This window comes from Sabethes cyaneus, chromosome 2 (assembly GCF_943734655.1).
Source record: "Sabethes cyaneus chromosome 2, idSabCyanKW18_F2, whole genome shotgun sequence".
In the NCBI taxonomy this organism is placed as follows: Eukaryota; Metazoa; Arthropoda; class Insecta; order Diptera; family Culicidae; genus Sabethes; species Sabethes cyaneus.
In genome coordinates this window covers 150,708,482-150,725,726 of record NC_071354.1, presented here as the reverse complement: position 1 = coordinate 150,725,726, position 17,245 = coordinate 150,708,482, and the positions used below count along the sequence as shown (strand labels likewise).

Genomic DNA, 17,245 nt, shown 5'->3' with positions numbered 1-17,245 from the left:
GTTCTGAAGCAAAAAAGCGAAACAAAACTACTTATAGCTAACCCCTGACAAGTTCCTGCAGTTTCTAGAATGGCTAGGAAGATGGAATCACTGTTGAAATCGATACCACATTAAAATGCACTCCCGTGCGAGAAAAGCGAACGTGTGCGTCGTCTGAAACAACCCACCTGCTGACCGTCGCTCTATTTTGGTGAATTTTCCCGATTTTCTTTCTCTCGAACTTCCATTTCAACACAGTGAGGTGATGTTATATGGGGCTACATTGTACATTTCACGCAAGTTGAAATTTGGATTTTTACAATTCAGTTTAAGAGCTAAAATTTTTTTTTGTGAGATTCTGAAAGTTTGAAAAAAATTGTTTTTTTTAAATATGTCAGTAGACATTTTATGTACATGATTTACATCCCAATGGCACACCCCTAGCGATGGGTACCAGAATTAACAGCACATTTTTTGTACTTCTACCAAAACCAACTGATGCAGTAATCACCAATATAAAACATCGCGTTACGGAGAAGCGTAACGTGGAACTCAGAGGAGGATAATAATTATGCTTAACAACTAGGAGCTCAAATGTCAACAAAGTGTAGAAATTCGAAAAGCTACTAAAATCCAAAGGTGTAAAGGCGTCATCGGGCTGTGGATATCTCGAGACATGCCATGCCATACCCTGTTTTTTCAGCTAGCCTGGATATACCCTATCAAACTGTCACCAGAAAAAGTTGTAAGTCTTGCAGCACCAGCAAACATCCAGAAAGCAAGTTGAAACAGAATCTAACACGAGCGTGTAAAGGCCCAGACACAATGCATACGGATTTTACTACGTTGCGGAAATTTGACAGTTTTTCCATGCATTTTCTGTCAAATTGCCGCAACGTAGTAAAATCCGTATGCATTGTGTCTGGGCCTTAAGGCTCAATCAAAATACGGTGGACTATGCTGCGTAATCATCACAAGCTGATAAACAATGCGAGCACACTACGTAGTGTTTGCACCTTTTTTCGACGGTTTATTATGTTAAATGAAATTTGATAACAACATCGGCTATGCAATTTCATTATCCATCGAATGCTACTATTTTTTCTACGTATCCCAATTTCGCCTTCACCCAACGATTTTCTTGTCAAAATTATTAAGAAATTTGATTTACAAAATAAGCTTTCACCGAACGTAGATGCAAATAAACATGTTCTATGGGTTTCGTAGCGTTGATAGAAACTTAGAAAGAAAAGCCTAGGTGCTACATTCCGTTATCGAAACTTGACCTTCTATTTTTATACGACAGACTTCGCAGCCCATTGCAGGGCTGGAGAGTGCAGCACAATTGCAGGGCCAGTTGCTACGATCATATTGACTCTAACAGCTTCTCCCTGTCGAAATTCGAACATACGACGACTGGCTTATTACGCCAGCGTCATACCTCGAAACTAACTGGGAGGTACTACTACACTCAATAAGTGAATAAAATTGAGTCTTTAGAACACAAATAGCCGATAAATTCGTAAGTTCAATAATTGAAACAACGTACGACACTCTTCCAATTTTATTGCACGTCTGTTTTTCTTGTTCTAACCTCTGTTTATCTGCAACGCGCATTTGACATTCACTTCTCTGCGTTGTTGCTTTTTGTTTATTAACGCAAGCGGTGGGAGTTTTTCGTAGTTTTCCGTATCGTGATTTTTCCCGTTTTTCGCCGTTTATAGCAAGGTATCCAGTTCCGTAATAGATACTAAGGTAATCCTAAAGTATGTATATATAAGTGGCTTTGTTGACAAATAAAACAACTTGACAATAATGCCGATGTGCGTGCAATAGTAAGATTTGAATATTATTTTGGTGTGCAATAATTGGGTGCAGAGTTGCTATGCAAAAAATGTATATTACTTGATTTTTGTAAGAAATTCTACACAGATGGCTGTAAGAATTTATTTTATATTGGTCTATCGGCATAGTAAGCGGTTTTGCCAAAAAACATCGACTTTCGTTTGTTCCAAATCTTCAAATTGCTGTAGACGCGTGCTTATCTGTGCAACAATTGGCAATTTACCCTACTAGCGTAACGTACAGAATGAACTCAAAACAGACCCGAATTCTGGAAACATACCAACAAGCAAAGAAAGAATTCGTTCTGCCTTCAGTAATAAAGTACGAATATCAAACGGGAATGAAAGCAGGTGAAAGTCGTGAGCTATTCTCCGAGAAGTTTTATCCAGCGATAGTTGCCAGAAAAGCACTGTCAGATGACCAAATAACCGAAGTAATAATTTGGGTTTTATTACACTCTCATAATGGCATTTAGGACCAAAATTGGTCATGAAAACCGTCATAAGAGTACACTAAAACTCACATTGTGGCTTGGGATCATTGGGTCAATTGGACCGGACACCCTTGTAACCAGGAGAAAACTGTGCCTCCGGACATTCTGATGACGAGAACTGATTGACCATGACTCCTCAACCGCATTAACCACAACCGCATTGTTATTTGGGTATTATTTAATTAATTACCCTCTAAGATAGCCAATTAACATGGTTGTGGGCTGCTGCTCTCCGATTCTATGGACACCGTGTACTCGCTGTCAGATCTTACCCCACCTGGTCTAATTATTTTGCTCGCAGCACTCCTAGTCGTTTTCTTTTTACCGTGTTTGAAATAAACACTGTCTTCGCAGAGCCGGCATTCTTGCAACATGTCCTGCCCAACGTAACCGTCCAACTTTTGTTACCTTCTGAATACTGAGTTCACCGTAAAGCTGCACGAATTCATGATTCATCCTCCACCTCGATGCTCCGCTACCCTGTACGCCACCAAAGTTCGTTCTTAGCACTCGTCTCTCAAAAACTCCGATCACTCGCAGATCTCGCTTGAGCATTGTCCACGTTTCATACAGGCTTCATTTTCGGTTTTTTGCTCAGTAGATGCTCTTTGACTATAGCGCGTCAGCGAAACAGAATTTGAAAAAGTAGTCTAAAGGACAATTGAAGAGTTGCTTTATATCTACAATATTGCTGTAGAAAGTATAGTTTTATCATTTGTATTTACGGCGCTACGAGGCTGCTACCCCGTTGCGCTATGGGCAAAAACAAGCGAAAAAACATACGCAATTAAGATGCGGCTTAATTGCTGGTGATCTTATGTAAAATTTTCCGGAGAATCTCGTGGTGCCAACCCGTTTCCTTTGTCATCGGGAAAAGCCCCATTTGCTCATTTTCCCCTAGTTTTGACATTTTTTCACTCTTATTGGACTGTTCCAAGCTAGACTTCGAGTAATTAAAACTTCAAAACCTGATAATTTTGTGTAAAAAAGTCTGCAGAATCGAATAGGGTTTACCCTAGTTAGTTTAGAGCACATTAATTTTATTGATTGAGTTCCCGTTTGGTATGGTCGGCTTGGTAACGTGAGTTCAACCAAAAAAATTATTGTGCTCTTAACTAAATGGGATAAACCCTATTCGCTTCTGTGGACTTCTTTATAAAAAACTAGAAGACCCGGCAAACTTCGTACTGCCACAAATTGGGCTAAATATACGATATGTAAACTTCAGATGAACTCCTGCTGCGTTTTAGAAAAAGGGATATTTTCTAGGTATAAGTCAAGTTTTGCCGTTGTCTAAGGAGTTCTGCGTTTGGTTTATTAAACGGTGGGATTTCAGAGAATGTCTAAATTTAACAACTGTATTAAGTCATTAGTAAGAAATGCATATCGGTGTAAAAGTTGGTTTGCCAATCCCAGCAATATCAACAGTCGTGTTTGTGGTAGTTGCATTGAGTCTTGTTTTATAAACTCTGCTGGTTAAAAATAGTAATACTGGATGTTAATATATTTGTTGTAAAATTTGGAATGACGGCTAATATCATCGGCTGCAACTTTGGAATTTCTCGATAATTTAAGGGCCAATTTTGTATTCTGATATGTATTCAATATCAATAGTCATCAGATTTTTTATTTTTTTTTTTTTTTTGATTCATAAATCTATTGATAAGAATTACCCAAAGGAATTGCATCGCTGAATCTCGATAACTGTTATTCTCAATTCTCAAAACAAACTAAATTTTATTATTCCACAAAATCAATTGATCGCTGTATTGTTCCTTTGGTAATTCACGCACTAAAACAATTTAACATAAAAGTGTCATTTTATAAACCTTTTTACACTTCTAAAGAGTCTAATACGAAATGAAATCGACTGAAAGTTAAATACGATTGTTTTTTGTTTTGATTATAGTCACTTTAACCAGCTTGGGTCATTCGTGACTTCTGCGGGGTTGGGATTTGAACCCGGGTCCTCGGCGTGAAAGGCGTGAATGACAACCACTACGCCGGGACTGATCCCTTAAATACGATGTATAATAGTTGCTTCGTTTACTATTTTTTCAAAATTCTCAATCATATGCTCTTTCTGTTGATTTATTAGCTTGATATTCAGTTAAACCGAATATGCTCATAATCCGTTAACATATGCAAAATGTATTCTTCATTTGACGATTGGGAAGTGGCAATTCAGTGAATTTAGTGCTTAAACCTTTTGTTAACCTGCATCTTCTGGCTACGCATCCGATGTAAAAAGGAATAAAAATGATTCGTGTTTGTTTCATAAATTTGATAAATGAATGAACGAATGAATGAAATCAACGAATTTTATTGCTGACACTTTAGGCTTGAGTTTAGGTTGATTAATAAGTTGGACCTATTGATTGGTTATTTTCTGAAATTGTAAACCTCCAAAATGTTTAATAGCATTGTTAGATGGGGCGATTCCAATGAAGGTAACCACGTGTTTGTTTGAATACGACAACGGTGCTGCAAAAAATCGTACGATGATCATAGCAGCCAACGACATGGGAGCGGGTTTTATATGGAAAACTAATTTTTCGAGTTTTCCTATCTTCCGAGTAAATTTTTCAACTTTTCTCGCCGTAAAAACATAGCAGTGGTGGAAACGAACACAATAAAGAAAAGACAACTCAAATCGGACGCTCCGTTCTCAAGTGATGCGTGGTCGAACTTTTTCACTTCCATTTTTATATATAAGAAGATATTAGTTTTTCAGTTTTGTTTTCTCAAAACTTTGCTTGGTATAGCTCAATAAGTGTATAAAATTGTTAAAAATAGGGGAAAATGTGTATATTTTATCAGCCTGCAGACCGTATCTTAATAATAGCGCCGTAAATACAAAAGATGAAACTATGCTTTCTTCAGCAATATGGTAGATGTAGAAATAACTAACTCTAGAATTTCCCTTTACACTACTTTTTCGAATTCGTTTTCGCTGAGGCGCTGTAGTCAAATGAGCATCTATTGAGCAAAAAACCGAAAATGAAGCCTGGTTTCATACTCGTAGAGAGCCCATAGTAAGCATGACTTCTGATAATATGCCTCCGAATTTGACAGCTAGTGTCATTGTCCGTCGTCCGTAACCAGTACCAGCCAAGATAGATAAATTCGTCAAATTCCTCTATAAAAAGGGGACAAACGCAATATCGTAAACTACACAGGAACACTCCGTGTGCTGAATCCAAGATATTCCAGACAATCACAAAAGACATGTTATTTGCTGCCTTCCAGAAACACGATTTGACAGATGGTTTTAAATATATCTTAACCGCTAGCGGGTAAACCGCTCAGTTGGTTTCGAGGTACGATGCTGGTCTAACAAACCAGTCGTCGTATGTTCAAATCTCGGCTATTCGGTGCTGCTAGATAGAGTTAGTAGGATTGTTGCACTAGCCCCGTAACAGTCCTTCTAATAGCCGGCTGTGAAGTCTGTCGATAAAGAAGGGTCAAGTCTTAGAAAGACGTTTAAGCCCAAGACTTTTTGCTTTGAGTGTAGAGAAATACTGCGTCATCAGCTTTTACCGCACTAGAAGTGCAATCAATTTTGATTTTGAAATTTACAGTGCCATACTGAATAGAGTACGACAGTTAAAGAAACTTGGTGTAATAGTTGACGAGAAGTTAAGTTGTGGGACTTTAACAAAATCCGATCCAATAAAGAATGCCAATGAATTGAATGAACCACTTTGCTTCAAAACTCTTTATTGTTCCATTGTTTGTTCAATGCTGAAGTTTACAAGCATTGCACAATGGACAAAAACTAGCTCGTAATCCCGATTAATTAATCTTACAAGATACAAATGCCTATGTAAAAAATGTAAGGAATCGGTTGGTGATACTCCCATCTTGTGCGGATTTTGGGAAGATGTCCATTTTGCCGTAATATTCCCAAAAATTATGGTAACAGTTAACTAAACAGTATAAAAACTTATTTGCCTTCCGTGAAATGAACTCAAATAGTTTCCAAATGTTGTCAAAACGTCGGAAGAATCAAATCTCATTCATTCCACACTGTGCGAAATGCAAGAACAGTCAATTTTGACCTATTCACCCCTAAAACATAGTAAAACCTAATTAGCGATGAAAACTAACTCCAATTTATTTGTCTAGAAACCAATTCAAAAACCAACAAGTTTGTATCACCCTGATAGGTGAATTCATGATCACCTTAATAGTGCGAGTACGCTATATTTTATTGGTAAACTTCTCTAAAGACACCATAGTCGAAAAGTTACGCATTTTTTAAGCAATAGCAAAAAACGTGTTTTTGTGGATATAGGAGAGAATCAGGCAAAAAGGACCATTTCTGAATTCATCACGGTACGAAAACGATATATTGAACTCTCCTGATTTGGTGCTATTCCAGTTTATTATACTGTTTTTAAGTTTTTATACTATTCAATTAGGTTTTACCATGATTTTTGGGGCAAAATAGACATCTTCCTAAGATCTGCATTTTTACATAGAAATAGGTATCTTGTAAGATTCCAAACTAGCGGCTTCATTTAATTGGGATTACGAGCTCGTTTGTTTGGAACACGTACGTTGTCGATAGACTACAGAACGTAAAGTGAAAGATTGTCCATTCTGTCAACTTCCTTGGAGAGAATCGTAATGCCATATCCGCCACTCTACCTCACACATAAATATAGCAGTAATTTTTTTTTAAATATATTCAGTGTCAAATTTTATTGTACATCATTAGATGATATTTAAACAAATTATTCGATATGCACAGATTTAACATTTATACATGTTTAAAGTTCGGCCGACACCAAAACACAAAAAAAATGTTTTGCTGCTTCCTATCGAAATGAAAACTCTCTGCAGCTGTCGGCGCACGATTGAACCAATAAAAATATCAGGTGGTTTTGTGCGCTATGCCACCGCCCTGGGTGAGATATCCCATTAATTATCAACATTGTATCAACATTTCGAGCGGGCGAAAAGAGCAGAAGAAAGTGAGCCGATCGCGACTAGTAAATAAACAGTTGCCAACGGGAGGCCGGTGCGGTCCGAGAATCGTGTCAGGATCTTCTCTCTTGCAACTCATATTTCCATCATCGAAGCCCCAACGCAGGCCGCAAACGGCGCTCGATATCGGCGGCATGTTAGGCATTTACCTGGCAACAGTGCCACTGCGGTCCACCGCTTCAATCACGTCCGTCCGCATTTCAACATTTTCCTTTATTCTGCCTTTGTAAATCACCGCCCGATAATCAATCCTAGCAGATCGACGCCACCACCCACAATTTTCTGCTCCCTTCCTGGGCATGCCGGTTGGTGAACCTGTTGGGTTTTCCCTCGGAGATCGATTGCGGTGTGAGATCAATAATTTATGACGTAAACAGGCGGTTCTTGGCCAGTGCATTCCGGCGGTCCTCCCAGGAAGCTGGCCGGCTTCTTAAGGCATTTCGGCAATGAACCAAGGTAATCGATCTCAGCGGGGGGTGTATCGAACAGACAGAGGAGGAAATGCAAATGAAAAGGCCGGCCTGTATAATTGAGTAACCTCCTTGTTAACATCAAGGTATTTATGGTCTGTCGTTAGTGGATTTTTATTTAGGAACAGGATGCAAAATGAGTGATAACTTCATTTTCCGTTTGAAAATAAGTTATAATCGCTTCTATGAATACAATAAGTCACATAATATTGAATATGATCCAACAATATAATAATCTAACTTTTCAATATGACCAAGCATGTGTCTGTGTGTTTTTGATTAGTTATTTTACTGTTTCCTGTGTATACTGTTTGAACATTTGGTTAATCATTGAACAAACTTTCACTGTTCTAACGGATACGTAAATCCATTGCCCTCCTCCTCCATCGGTCCTCAAGGTTACACTACTTGTTCTACGTTTACCATTCATTGACGTTCACGAGATTCCGGCTGCCGAATCGGTGAAACGTCACGGGCCCCCGTTCCGTTCATTGATATATTTCGCAGTTGACCAACCAACTACTTTGTAGACATTAGAGTAATGGAATGCGTCCTGCCTGATCGGAAGACGACGACGCCCACTGTGTCGGACGTCAGTTCAGTCCGATAATCATTCTTCAAACTTCGTTGTCAGATTGGCCGGTATTTTGCATGAGTGCTGGTGCCTAAACTGTGCCAAAATAAAGTGCGGTCTTCGTGCGTCGTCGACGGCGGCGGCTGCGTCAGCGTCAACATCGTTGGCTTCGCGGTTGTCAGCAGCTTTCCGTAGATACGAGGCCGTACAGCCAGACGCGGAAAAACGGCCAGCCTGACATCGGGCAAGCTAATGGTGCTTGGGTGTACGGTTACATGTTTATTAGTAAGTTATTAGGAAGAGTCAATATTAATTCTAATAACAACCATTACTCACACCCGCTGCTCGCCGGTTGACTGGTTCAATGGCACCAGCCGACGAGCAGGGAATGTATGCAACGAACGGCGACGATGGCAGTGCGGCACGCAAGCGGGAAAACTGTGTTCCAAAATGTGAAGACACTTCTCGGGATATAATATACGAAAGGGAAAATCCCAACCATGCTGCATATATAAGGTAAAGCGAGAGTTATCTTTGGAAAATATTGGTTCTTCGTCAAAAAAAAAAGAGTCAAATACAGAAGGGGAAAGCAGTGTGATTTTTGATAAATTGAAAATAGACACACGTCCATCTGGGGCCATTCAACATAATTGGTTTTATTTTTATTTCACTTCAAGCGAGAGAAGTTGCGTTAAACGGCGACGGAAAACAGACCCGATGCTGAAAGTTGTTGAATGAAATGTGAAGGACTTGCCACTTTCGCAAAAAGTACTGCGGAAATAGGACACTTGCCAAAACAACTTCACTACGCGCGATGAAGAATACACAATTCGATTTCCGGTTGGAATCGGGAAAAATATCCACAACCGGTGGCCTCCCCAAATTGTATTTACTTTTTCGGTTTTGAAAATGATAGCATTGATAGTTTTAATATAATTTTTTTTTGAAAATTACTATACAAAACTCCGATATTCTTAAATGTGGTAAACAAGGTTTAACCATGGAAAGAAAATCCGAATTTGATCTTTGAATAATGATTACAAAGGCTAAAGCTAGTGATAAAAGAAATTGTTTTTGACTATAAAATTTGCATATTATACCGTAAGAATAAAATACTATTACGCTGATGGCACCGCAAAACTATATAAACAGCTAAATTGCTGAACCGAAATGTCTTGTGTGACGCATTGAAGTTTGCTACTAATCTGCAATAAAACTTTTATTTTACTGCCAGTGTCTGGTTTGTCGATGCAACCGATTCAGTGCGGCAGTCCAAGATCATTGCTGAGCGTCGGTGATCGTCCGATCGTATCCGATATTCCGGTATCATATTTGGAGCATCTTCGACACCCACCCGCTCGCAGTTCAATCCGCTGAAGATCGCCAATCGCATCTGCAATTGCAATCATGTCACTCAGTTCGCGAGGCGTACAGACAGTCTGTGCTCTCAGTCAGTCAGCTAATTTGCAAAAGGTCTGGTAACGGAGACTGAAAGGTCACACAGTCAGTGACAGCAGAACCAGAACACATTGACTGACGTTTGAAAGATACGTAGAGGTACGCTTGTATGTCAGATCTGTTGAACCGCTCAAAACGAAAGTTGACCATATCACCTGATTATTAAAGTTAGAAGCGCATTTGGACGATATGTTAACTACGCTGATAATAAAAATGGACGTATTGAATTTTGGAATAAATATCTGTGCATGAAATTTCGGTGTTCGAGTTTTATTCAGTTTTAAAATAATAAATTAACTATTGTAAATAATTCAAATTTTAATTTTCAGGAGCGCGAGTGTGACTTCCAAGGCTTTCATTACATCAAATTTTAATCCATCAGCATGACATATGTCAAATGTTTTTGATGAAAAATATACATTACATTAACTACGAATCATTGGGGTTAACACTTTCTCGTCAACCAATTCCAAGGGAATGTACCTCAACGCAATCATTACTTCCGCCTTGATGATTACCGTCCCCAGCGTCTAAACGTCTGATTTGCGTGGTGTTTCAACAATCATTCCAATTGCCACTTTAACAGAGTGCACCAGCCGCTCCCATACTCCGCCTGAGCTCTAGGTGGATTAAGAAATACCGATCCGAGGGCTTTATTTTGATCTTTGACCCGTTTTTGCAACGAATTGTTGGCAACTTTTGCAGCTTTTATCATTTTTGTATCGATTTACACTGGTCAAGATATTTTGCACTTTTTCATGAGAAAGTCAATGATTTTTTTTTCAAAGAACGAACATTGGGTGAACTGGGAAAAAAATGATATGCAAACTATGATGTGAAAACGATCTGCATGAATTTCGTTTGAATACAGTGAGTTTTGAATTTGTTCGTTACAATATGCATAAATCGAAATTTGAATAATTTTGTATTTAACATTATTATAGCCCAAGCAACAATGTGAGTTTTATTGTACTCGTATGGTGGTCTTCAAGACCAATTTTGGTCTTAAATACCATCATAAGAGTGCAATAAAACCCAAATTGTTACTTGGGAGGGTAACGACACCAGAAATCGCCACTTTTTCGGACAGCAAACAAGAAAACCGAGATTGTTTGCCATATAGTTTCATAACGATGGTAATTGTTTAGCCTACAAGAGAAACATTTTTGCTACGTTTTCAGCAAAAAAGTTAAGCCCAAATATTTGAAAAAGTCGTTGTAAATGTAAAATTTGTGATGCATGTTGAGGCACTAGTTTTCGACCCCCAAGACCCAGTTTTCGTCATTTCTGTGCTCCAGTTTTCGCCACCCGCAGAAGCATCGTTTGCATCCGGTTCTAGTCAGAAAATTCATTAATGTTTATATTTTTTCCGAAAAATAGAATTAATTTTCAATTGAATTGTGAAAACAGAATGAATTTCCGTTGAAAAACAACCGCTTAACTGGTTTCCGCGATGTGCTCAGGAATAGTCCATTGACATTCGCCAATAGCGAAAAGTGGGTCATGTTTAAATCATTTCAATATGACGACACCACCTAAAAATAATGTCAATTTGAGTTATATAACCATTAAGGCACAGACTAACAGACGTAACACTTCGAACAAATTTTCTAACAAAACATTGTTTCTTTGACACCCCTAAAAGTTGGGAAAAACACTAGCATCACCTGGTGCAGTCTTCGCGCTACGCAGAGTAGGTTGCTATAAATCTAGCAATGCTATAAATTTACTTGTATAATATCTGACATCAGCCCCAGCGCAGGCAAGCGGTGTTCTCACGCAGCGACTGTTGTTTGAGTCTTGCCTTAAGCGAAAATTTGAAATGATCGTTTTTATTGACGATGGAATGAGGCTTCAGTGTTACGTCTGTTAGTCTGTGATTAACGGATTGGAGTCATATTATACTGGTTCAGTACATAACTATGTTTAAATTATTTAATATGTTATGCTAATTATGGCATTCCAAATATCTATAAAACACTTTTGTACCCCTAGGGTGGCGAAAACTGGTGCCGTTACCCTATTTTAAGCTCGATTAATGCAAGTATTATTAATCAATGTGACTAGTTAAAACCTTCAGCAGAAGCCATCAGACAAAAGACGATTCGTGGTTCTGTATGACGTTCTATTGTTATAATTAAAAACGATGTAAAATATGTTATAATTTTATATTCTCCTTGAAAATGATGTTAAATACCTCGAAACGTCGGGCTTAGAATAAATAAAGTGTCGCTTTGATGAAATGTCGATGAAAGCATACGAAAAACAACCGCTGTTAGTGTGTATGCATACATTCTCTTTCTCGTGAGTGCACAGCCTCGTAGCGTAGTCCTGTTCAGCCCGCTCACGAGGCAAGTGAATGCCAACAGCTCGTAAGCGTGAGCAGCTCACTAGGATGTGTAAATACGCATTTTGCATTACTTCTTTTTAACATAACACTACGTTTTTCTGGAACGTAGCTGGTACAGAGGGCCATTCCAAAAAAATCTATTTCGAAAAGTCGTCAGGTTTTGAACACTAATAACTTAGCAGTTTTCGGATCGATCTTCAGTATTTTCACACCAATCGATCGGAAAATATTCTATAAATGAAGTAAAAATATTGATTCTTGCACTAATGAAAAATTGAAAATAATTAAGCATTGTCAAACTGGCAATCCACGCTTCGTGATTGATTGGAAAAGACGTCATCAAAGTTTTAACGGGTTCTTAGAAACAAGTTACCGAATCTCATAAAATACCTAGAAAACCTAGACAAATTTAATGTCTCTGCTTTGGAAGTACGCCAGAAAAATAAAACAGAATTCTTTATGCATCCGCATGTTGACATTCCATTGGAAGTGTAGTGAAAAGAAAATATATTGTGTTGTGGCAACGATGATAAAATGAAATTTAATTGGTAAAATAACTCGGAAGGGTTGGTAATAAAAACAATCCTTGTTTTCTGTAAGGTAACATGACATCAATAGTTTTGGTCTTGATTTTGTTAAACTGTTTCCACTGACGAACTGACATGACACTTAGAAGAAAATCCTTTAAAAACCATCGTCCTGCACATTTTGCTTGTACACTAGCACCCTCTGTTATGCATGTTGAGGAGTAGCTTGCATTTGCAGGGTTTTATGTTGTAGTGTTGTACATTTGAATGATTTTATACTGAAAACTCAAAGCAACACTCGCGCGCCGCGGTGTAGCCATGTTGCGAAACATGCTTTTTTGAAAAATGAGTGGTTTTTGATTGGACGATGGAATTATCGCGAGTGTCTCGTCTGTTTGTCTGTGCTGTTTCCAAATGCACATTTTTGCCAGGGCAACTATTATGTTTTCTCGTGGTTTTGTTTGATTTTTTTATACACTAAAGATCAAGGATGATCTTTATGAGCAATAATTCGAAAAACAGCAACTGAAGGCTATTTCTTCGAGGCTGTTCCGAGGAGTCAAAGCACACGTTAAGCTTGCTACAAAACCAAAATAAAACTGTTAATAAATCAAACTTATTGTTTACATTACCACGATAAAACTAGTTGGTTGTACCACGTATCTTATAAACTTACTAGGCATAAAGGCGTAGCAATACAATATGGCGCACCAATCAAAATTGATCTAATTACAGTAGGTTGTCAAGCCGTAATAAATCTTTTAGTTTTATAGAACTATTAAAACGGTAACACCGTGATCAATCAGATTTATTGCTGTTATTATGAAGCATATTAGAGTTTAACACCGAAACCATTTTTTTGCGAGGCCATATGTCGGCCAACATTAGAAAAGGGCGAATAAGCCAAACGTCAAACAGACCGAGTGAGAGTTATTTTTTGCTGAAGCAGCATAGGAAAATGAACTCTCACTCGTTCTGTTTGACGTTTGGCTTTCCGCCCTTCTCTAATGTTGGTCGACGTATTGCCATATTCTAGTATTTTATTTTAGCTTGCAAACAAATTCATCAAAGCAAATGTATTGCAGAAACGAACATGTTATCAAAAGATTTTCCTGTCACAGGAATCAACTAAAATAATTCTGTTAGAAATTGAGATTAACTAACTGAATATATTTATTTTGTTAAAACCATCAGTTTTTGTAAATTGCAAAATTTCGACTGCCCGTTGATTTTATCGACACATTTATATGCACGATAAAATTTAATGCGCATATGTTGTAAACCAACGAAAACTACTAAAAATTTATTAATTATTCTATGAGATATCTAATCATGGTCGCTGTAAACTAAATCGATCAAGATGACCTGACAGTGAATAGTTTTTTAGCAGAGCAAGCTGTATGCTTTATGCGAAAATCGTAATTAAATATGGCGGTAGCTGTCCAGCAGTGAAAAGCATTATCGGTTTTATTGTTGCTTTCAGCGAAACGTTATAAGACTACTTCAGCTAATGACCTGATTTTTAAAGAGGTTATAAATACCTTTAGAAGAATAAGCCATTTGGTCGGGTGGCAGTTTTGTCATTTATGCGATCAGAAAGCAATACCTAATGTTTCCCCTCTCAAAAAACATCGCAGCACCAAATAATAATATATATATTTGAACATTAATATAAAAATCGACTTAGAAATTTGTTCTAATTTTTTAAAATTTAATTGTACAAAATAATTTATTAAACCGATTGTGATTGTATCGTAAATTGCATTTACTCACCATATTTGTCACTAACCCCGTCCTGCACTCCGTTGGTGGTGCGTCTGGTCTTCCGGATTGGCTGCCCGAGAATGGAGAAGTTGCCAAGATCGAGTTGCTTCACAAACAGAAAGTACACTTTGCCCTGTTCGAGTTCGTCGCGCACTATACCCCGCTCCCGGTACGTTTCCCGGTAGATGTCGCACTCGCTAAAGTTCCGATAGGAAAACTGCAGTCGCACATTGTTGGGCAGGTAGAATTTGGTGTGCTTCTTGTGGATGGCCACAATTTCGAATGTCACGGAAAAGTTGGCCCGCCGGTCGCTGCTCATCGACTTAACTTTGCCTTCGAATACGATTGGTGCCTCGAATGCAAGAGTGGTCGGATCGCGAGCCGAACAGTAACGGCGAGTTGAACCTGGCCCACCTCCTACGCCTCCAGGCCGCCGGAACGGCTGCTGGTTCGGATGTGAACCGACAGAGGAACCAACTGCGCCCGGACGTATCGAATCACGTCGGTTGCGATTTGCAAGGGTCAAGGAATCGCTAGTTGATTCCGTCAGCTGCAAGCGATGGGCAAGTCGCCGTGCTCGTTTTTGGTTCATACGCAGCCGCCATTGGAGCTGCAGTTGTTCCTCCGCCTGTGAGGCACTTTCAACGCTAATACTAGTACTACTACTGGTGCTATTAATACTACTACTGCTACTGTTGTTACTGCTGTTGGTTTTGGGACTATCATGGTTTGTAGGGGATTGACTTAGGCTTGCTGGCAGTTTCGGCAGTTGCTGCTGCTGTTGTTGTTGTTGTTGTTGCTGTTGTTGTTGCTTTTGACGTTGTTGATTTTTCAAGTGCAAGGGATTTATCAGCTGTTTATTAGCTGTCTCTACAAGCACACGATTAACGTAATTAATTGGACGATAGCTCGGAAGGTCCGCCACTTGAACTGGCGGCCGCCGGCGATCGCTGCTGCTGGCAGCTTTGGTAAAGTGTGAAGTGGTTTGAGATGTTGACCGCTGACTGGTCGATTCTGGTGTGAATAGCCATCGTGGAGGGCGCCACTGGTACGGACTCGTGGAATCCACTAACTCACTAGTATCACTTTTAGGACTTGCCGTTGCCACCCGATTGCGATTTCCGTTGGCAAACAGCTTTGCTATACTATTTATACTACCACTACTACTACTGCTGCTGATGCTGCTACTACTACCATCATCATCAATGACACTACTGATACTGGCGTACGATGAGGCTGGTGCCAAGTGCATCGTGGCGGCACTTTCACACCGACAGAATATCCACACAAGAATTGCTAGCCATAAGTACATTAAATATTTAATGGGACTCCATTTGCGCAAGTACATGGCGTCCGGTGTAGAGGGGCCGGGATGGTTGCCTAGGCCCTAAGCACCAACCGCTTCTAGGAGGAACGGGACCCAAATATTTTAATATCCGCTACTAATACTACTACTACTACAGCTCCTGGGTGATGCTCTCTCAGAATGAAGTCCTCCTCACAAGCCTGCGATGAGGCTGGGCGGCGAATGCGCCTCACGCAGAAGGATGCTTTCAATTGCTGGCTATAAAATTCTCTAGGGAGCCTCACGGTAACGATTGGCTCGAATTTTCAATATTAGTTTAAACTTTTTCGTTGATCGGTACTGATGAGTGTCAAGTATTTTCTTCATGATTTTTCCGGGCACGAAACGTGCGTCGAAGTATGACAACTAACAACTGAGTGGAAAACAAATAAATACTCAAACGACTTTTCACTTTTTCTGTTAATTCAAACACTTATGCCGGGAATAGGAAACATTCGCCAAAGCAAACATCAAACAATAACTTTTCACTCTTCTTATCTACAGCACGAACTATGTAAACTTGAAATTCTAAAGTATAACACAAATTTTTCAAGGGACTACATTTGACTAAGCAATTGCGATTGGCTCTATTCACGTCGAAAATTTTCTTCTGGTAAAGTGATGCATTGAATCTGCAAAAAAAAAGAAAAGAGAATAGATTTTGTTATTTTGTGTGTACTGCGCTTATAAACGATTATATTATTGTACATTATGTATCACTAAATCATGCTAATTCAAATTCACACAACAGTTTGTTTATATGCACAACAATTCATCTGAAAATAACTAGTTTCAACGAAATTCACCGCCAACGCATGGCCTCCACCATTGGCGTACAACATGATTTTATTTATCATAACATGTCACTTTGGATTGTCTCGAGCGGTTTTAGAGTGAGCTTCGGGGCGTAAAAACTGAATCAGCTTTCCCTGAGTGACCGATCCTATTCTTGAATGAAATAAGTCTGCTGATCCACAATTAGCATCGGTGGTGGGATGGGTTTTACTTTATTTTCATCATGTTTCAATTTTTGCCACCTGAGTGGGCGGCGGTTTGATGTTTGTACCAAGAAAACTTAAAATCTTTTACGAGAAGTGTAATCGTTATGTTGAAGCGGTATTGCAATGCAGAAGCAATACTTTGGCAAAAAAATGACTACCAGACACCGGATGTTTATGTGGGCGGCACTGACTGGCGTGATCAGGTTGGGGCTGACTGTGGCGCGTGCCCCATCTTATGTTTCAATTTGGATGTAGATACATAATGAAATTTCTGAAAAATATAAAAAAGTGTGTTATGGTAGTTATGGTGTATGGTGAATTGAAACAGACAATTTATAGAAAATTGAATCTAAAAAAACCTGATTTAATCCACCTATTGGTGAAAGGAACCTTTGTTATACGGTCTTACTTGCTATTTGAGATAGAAATCGACAAGTCTTCGGAACA

General features: G+C 39.0%; 1 protein-coding gene across 1 annotated transcript in view; it reads right to left on the bottom strand.

The window, feature by feature from the left end:
* Nucleotides 1–15,800, bottom strand: part of LOC128734076 (protein vein) — a 78,320-nt gene extending 62,520 nt beyond the window's left edge. Inside the window, exons 1-2 of the mRNA XM_053828077.1 lie at nt 15,299–15,800; nt 14,462–15,238 (exon numbers count right to left, since the gene is read on the bottom strand). Coding sequence (XP_053684052.1) covers nt 14,462–15,238; nt 15,299–15,800 — 1,279 coding nt within the window. The remainder of the gene's footprint in view (nt 1–14,461; nt 15,239–15,298) is intronic.
* Between the last annotated feature and the right edge of the window lie 1,445 nt (nt 15,801–17,245).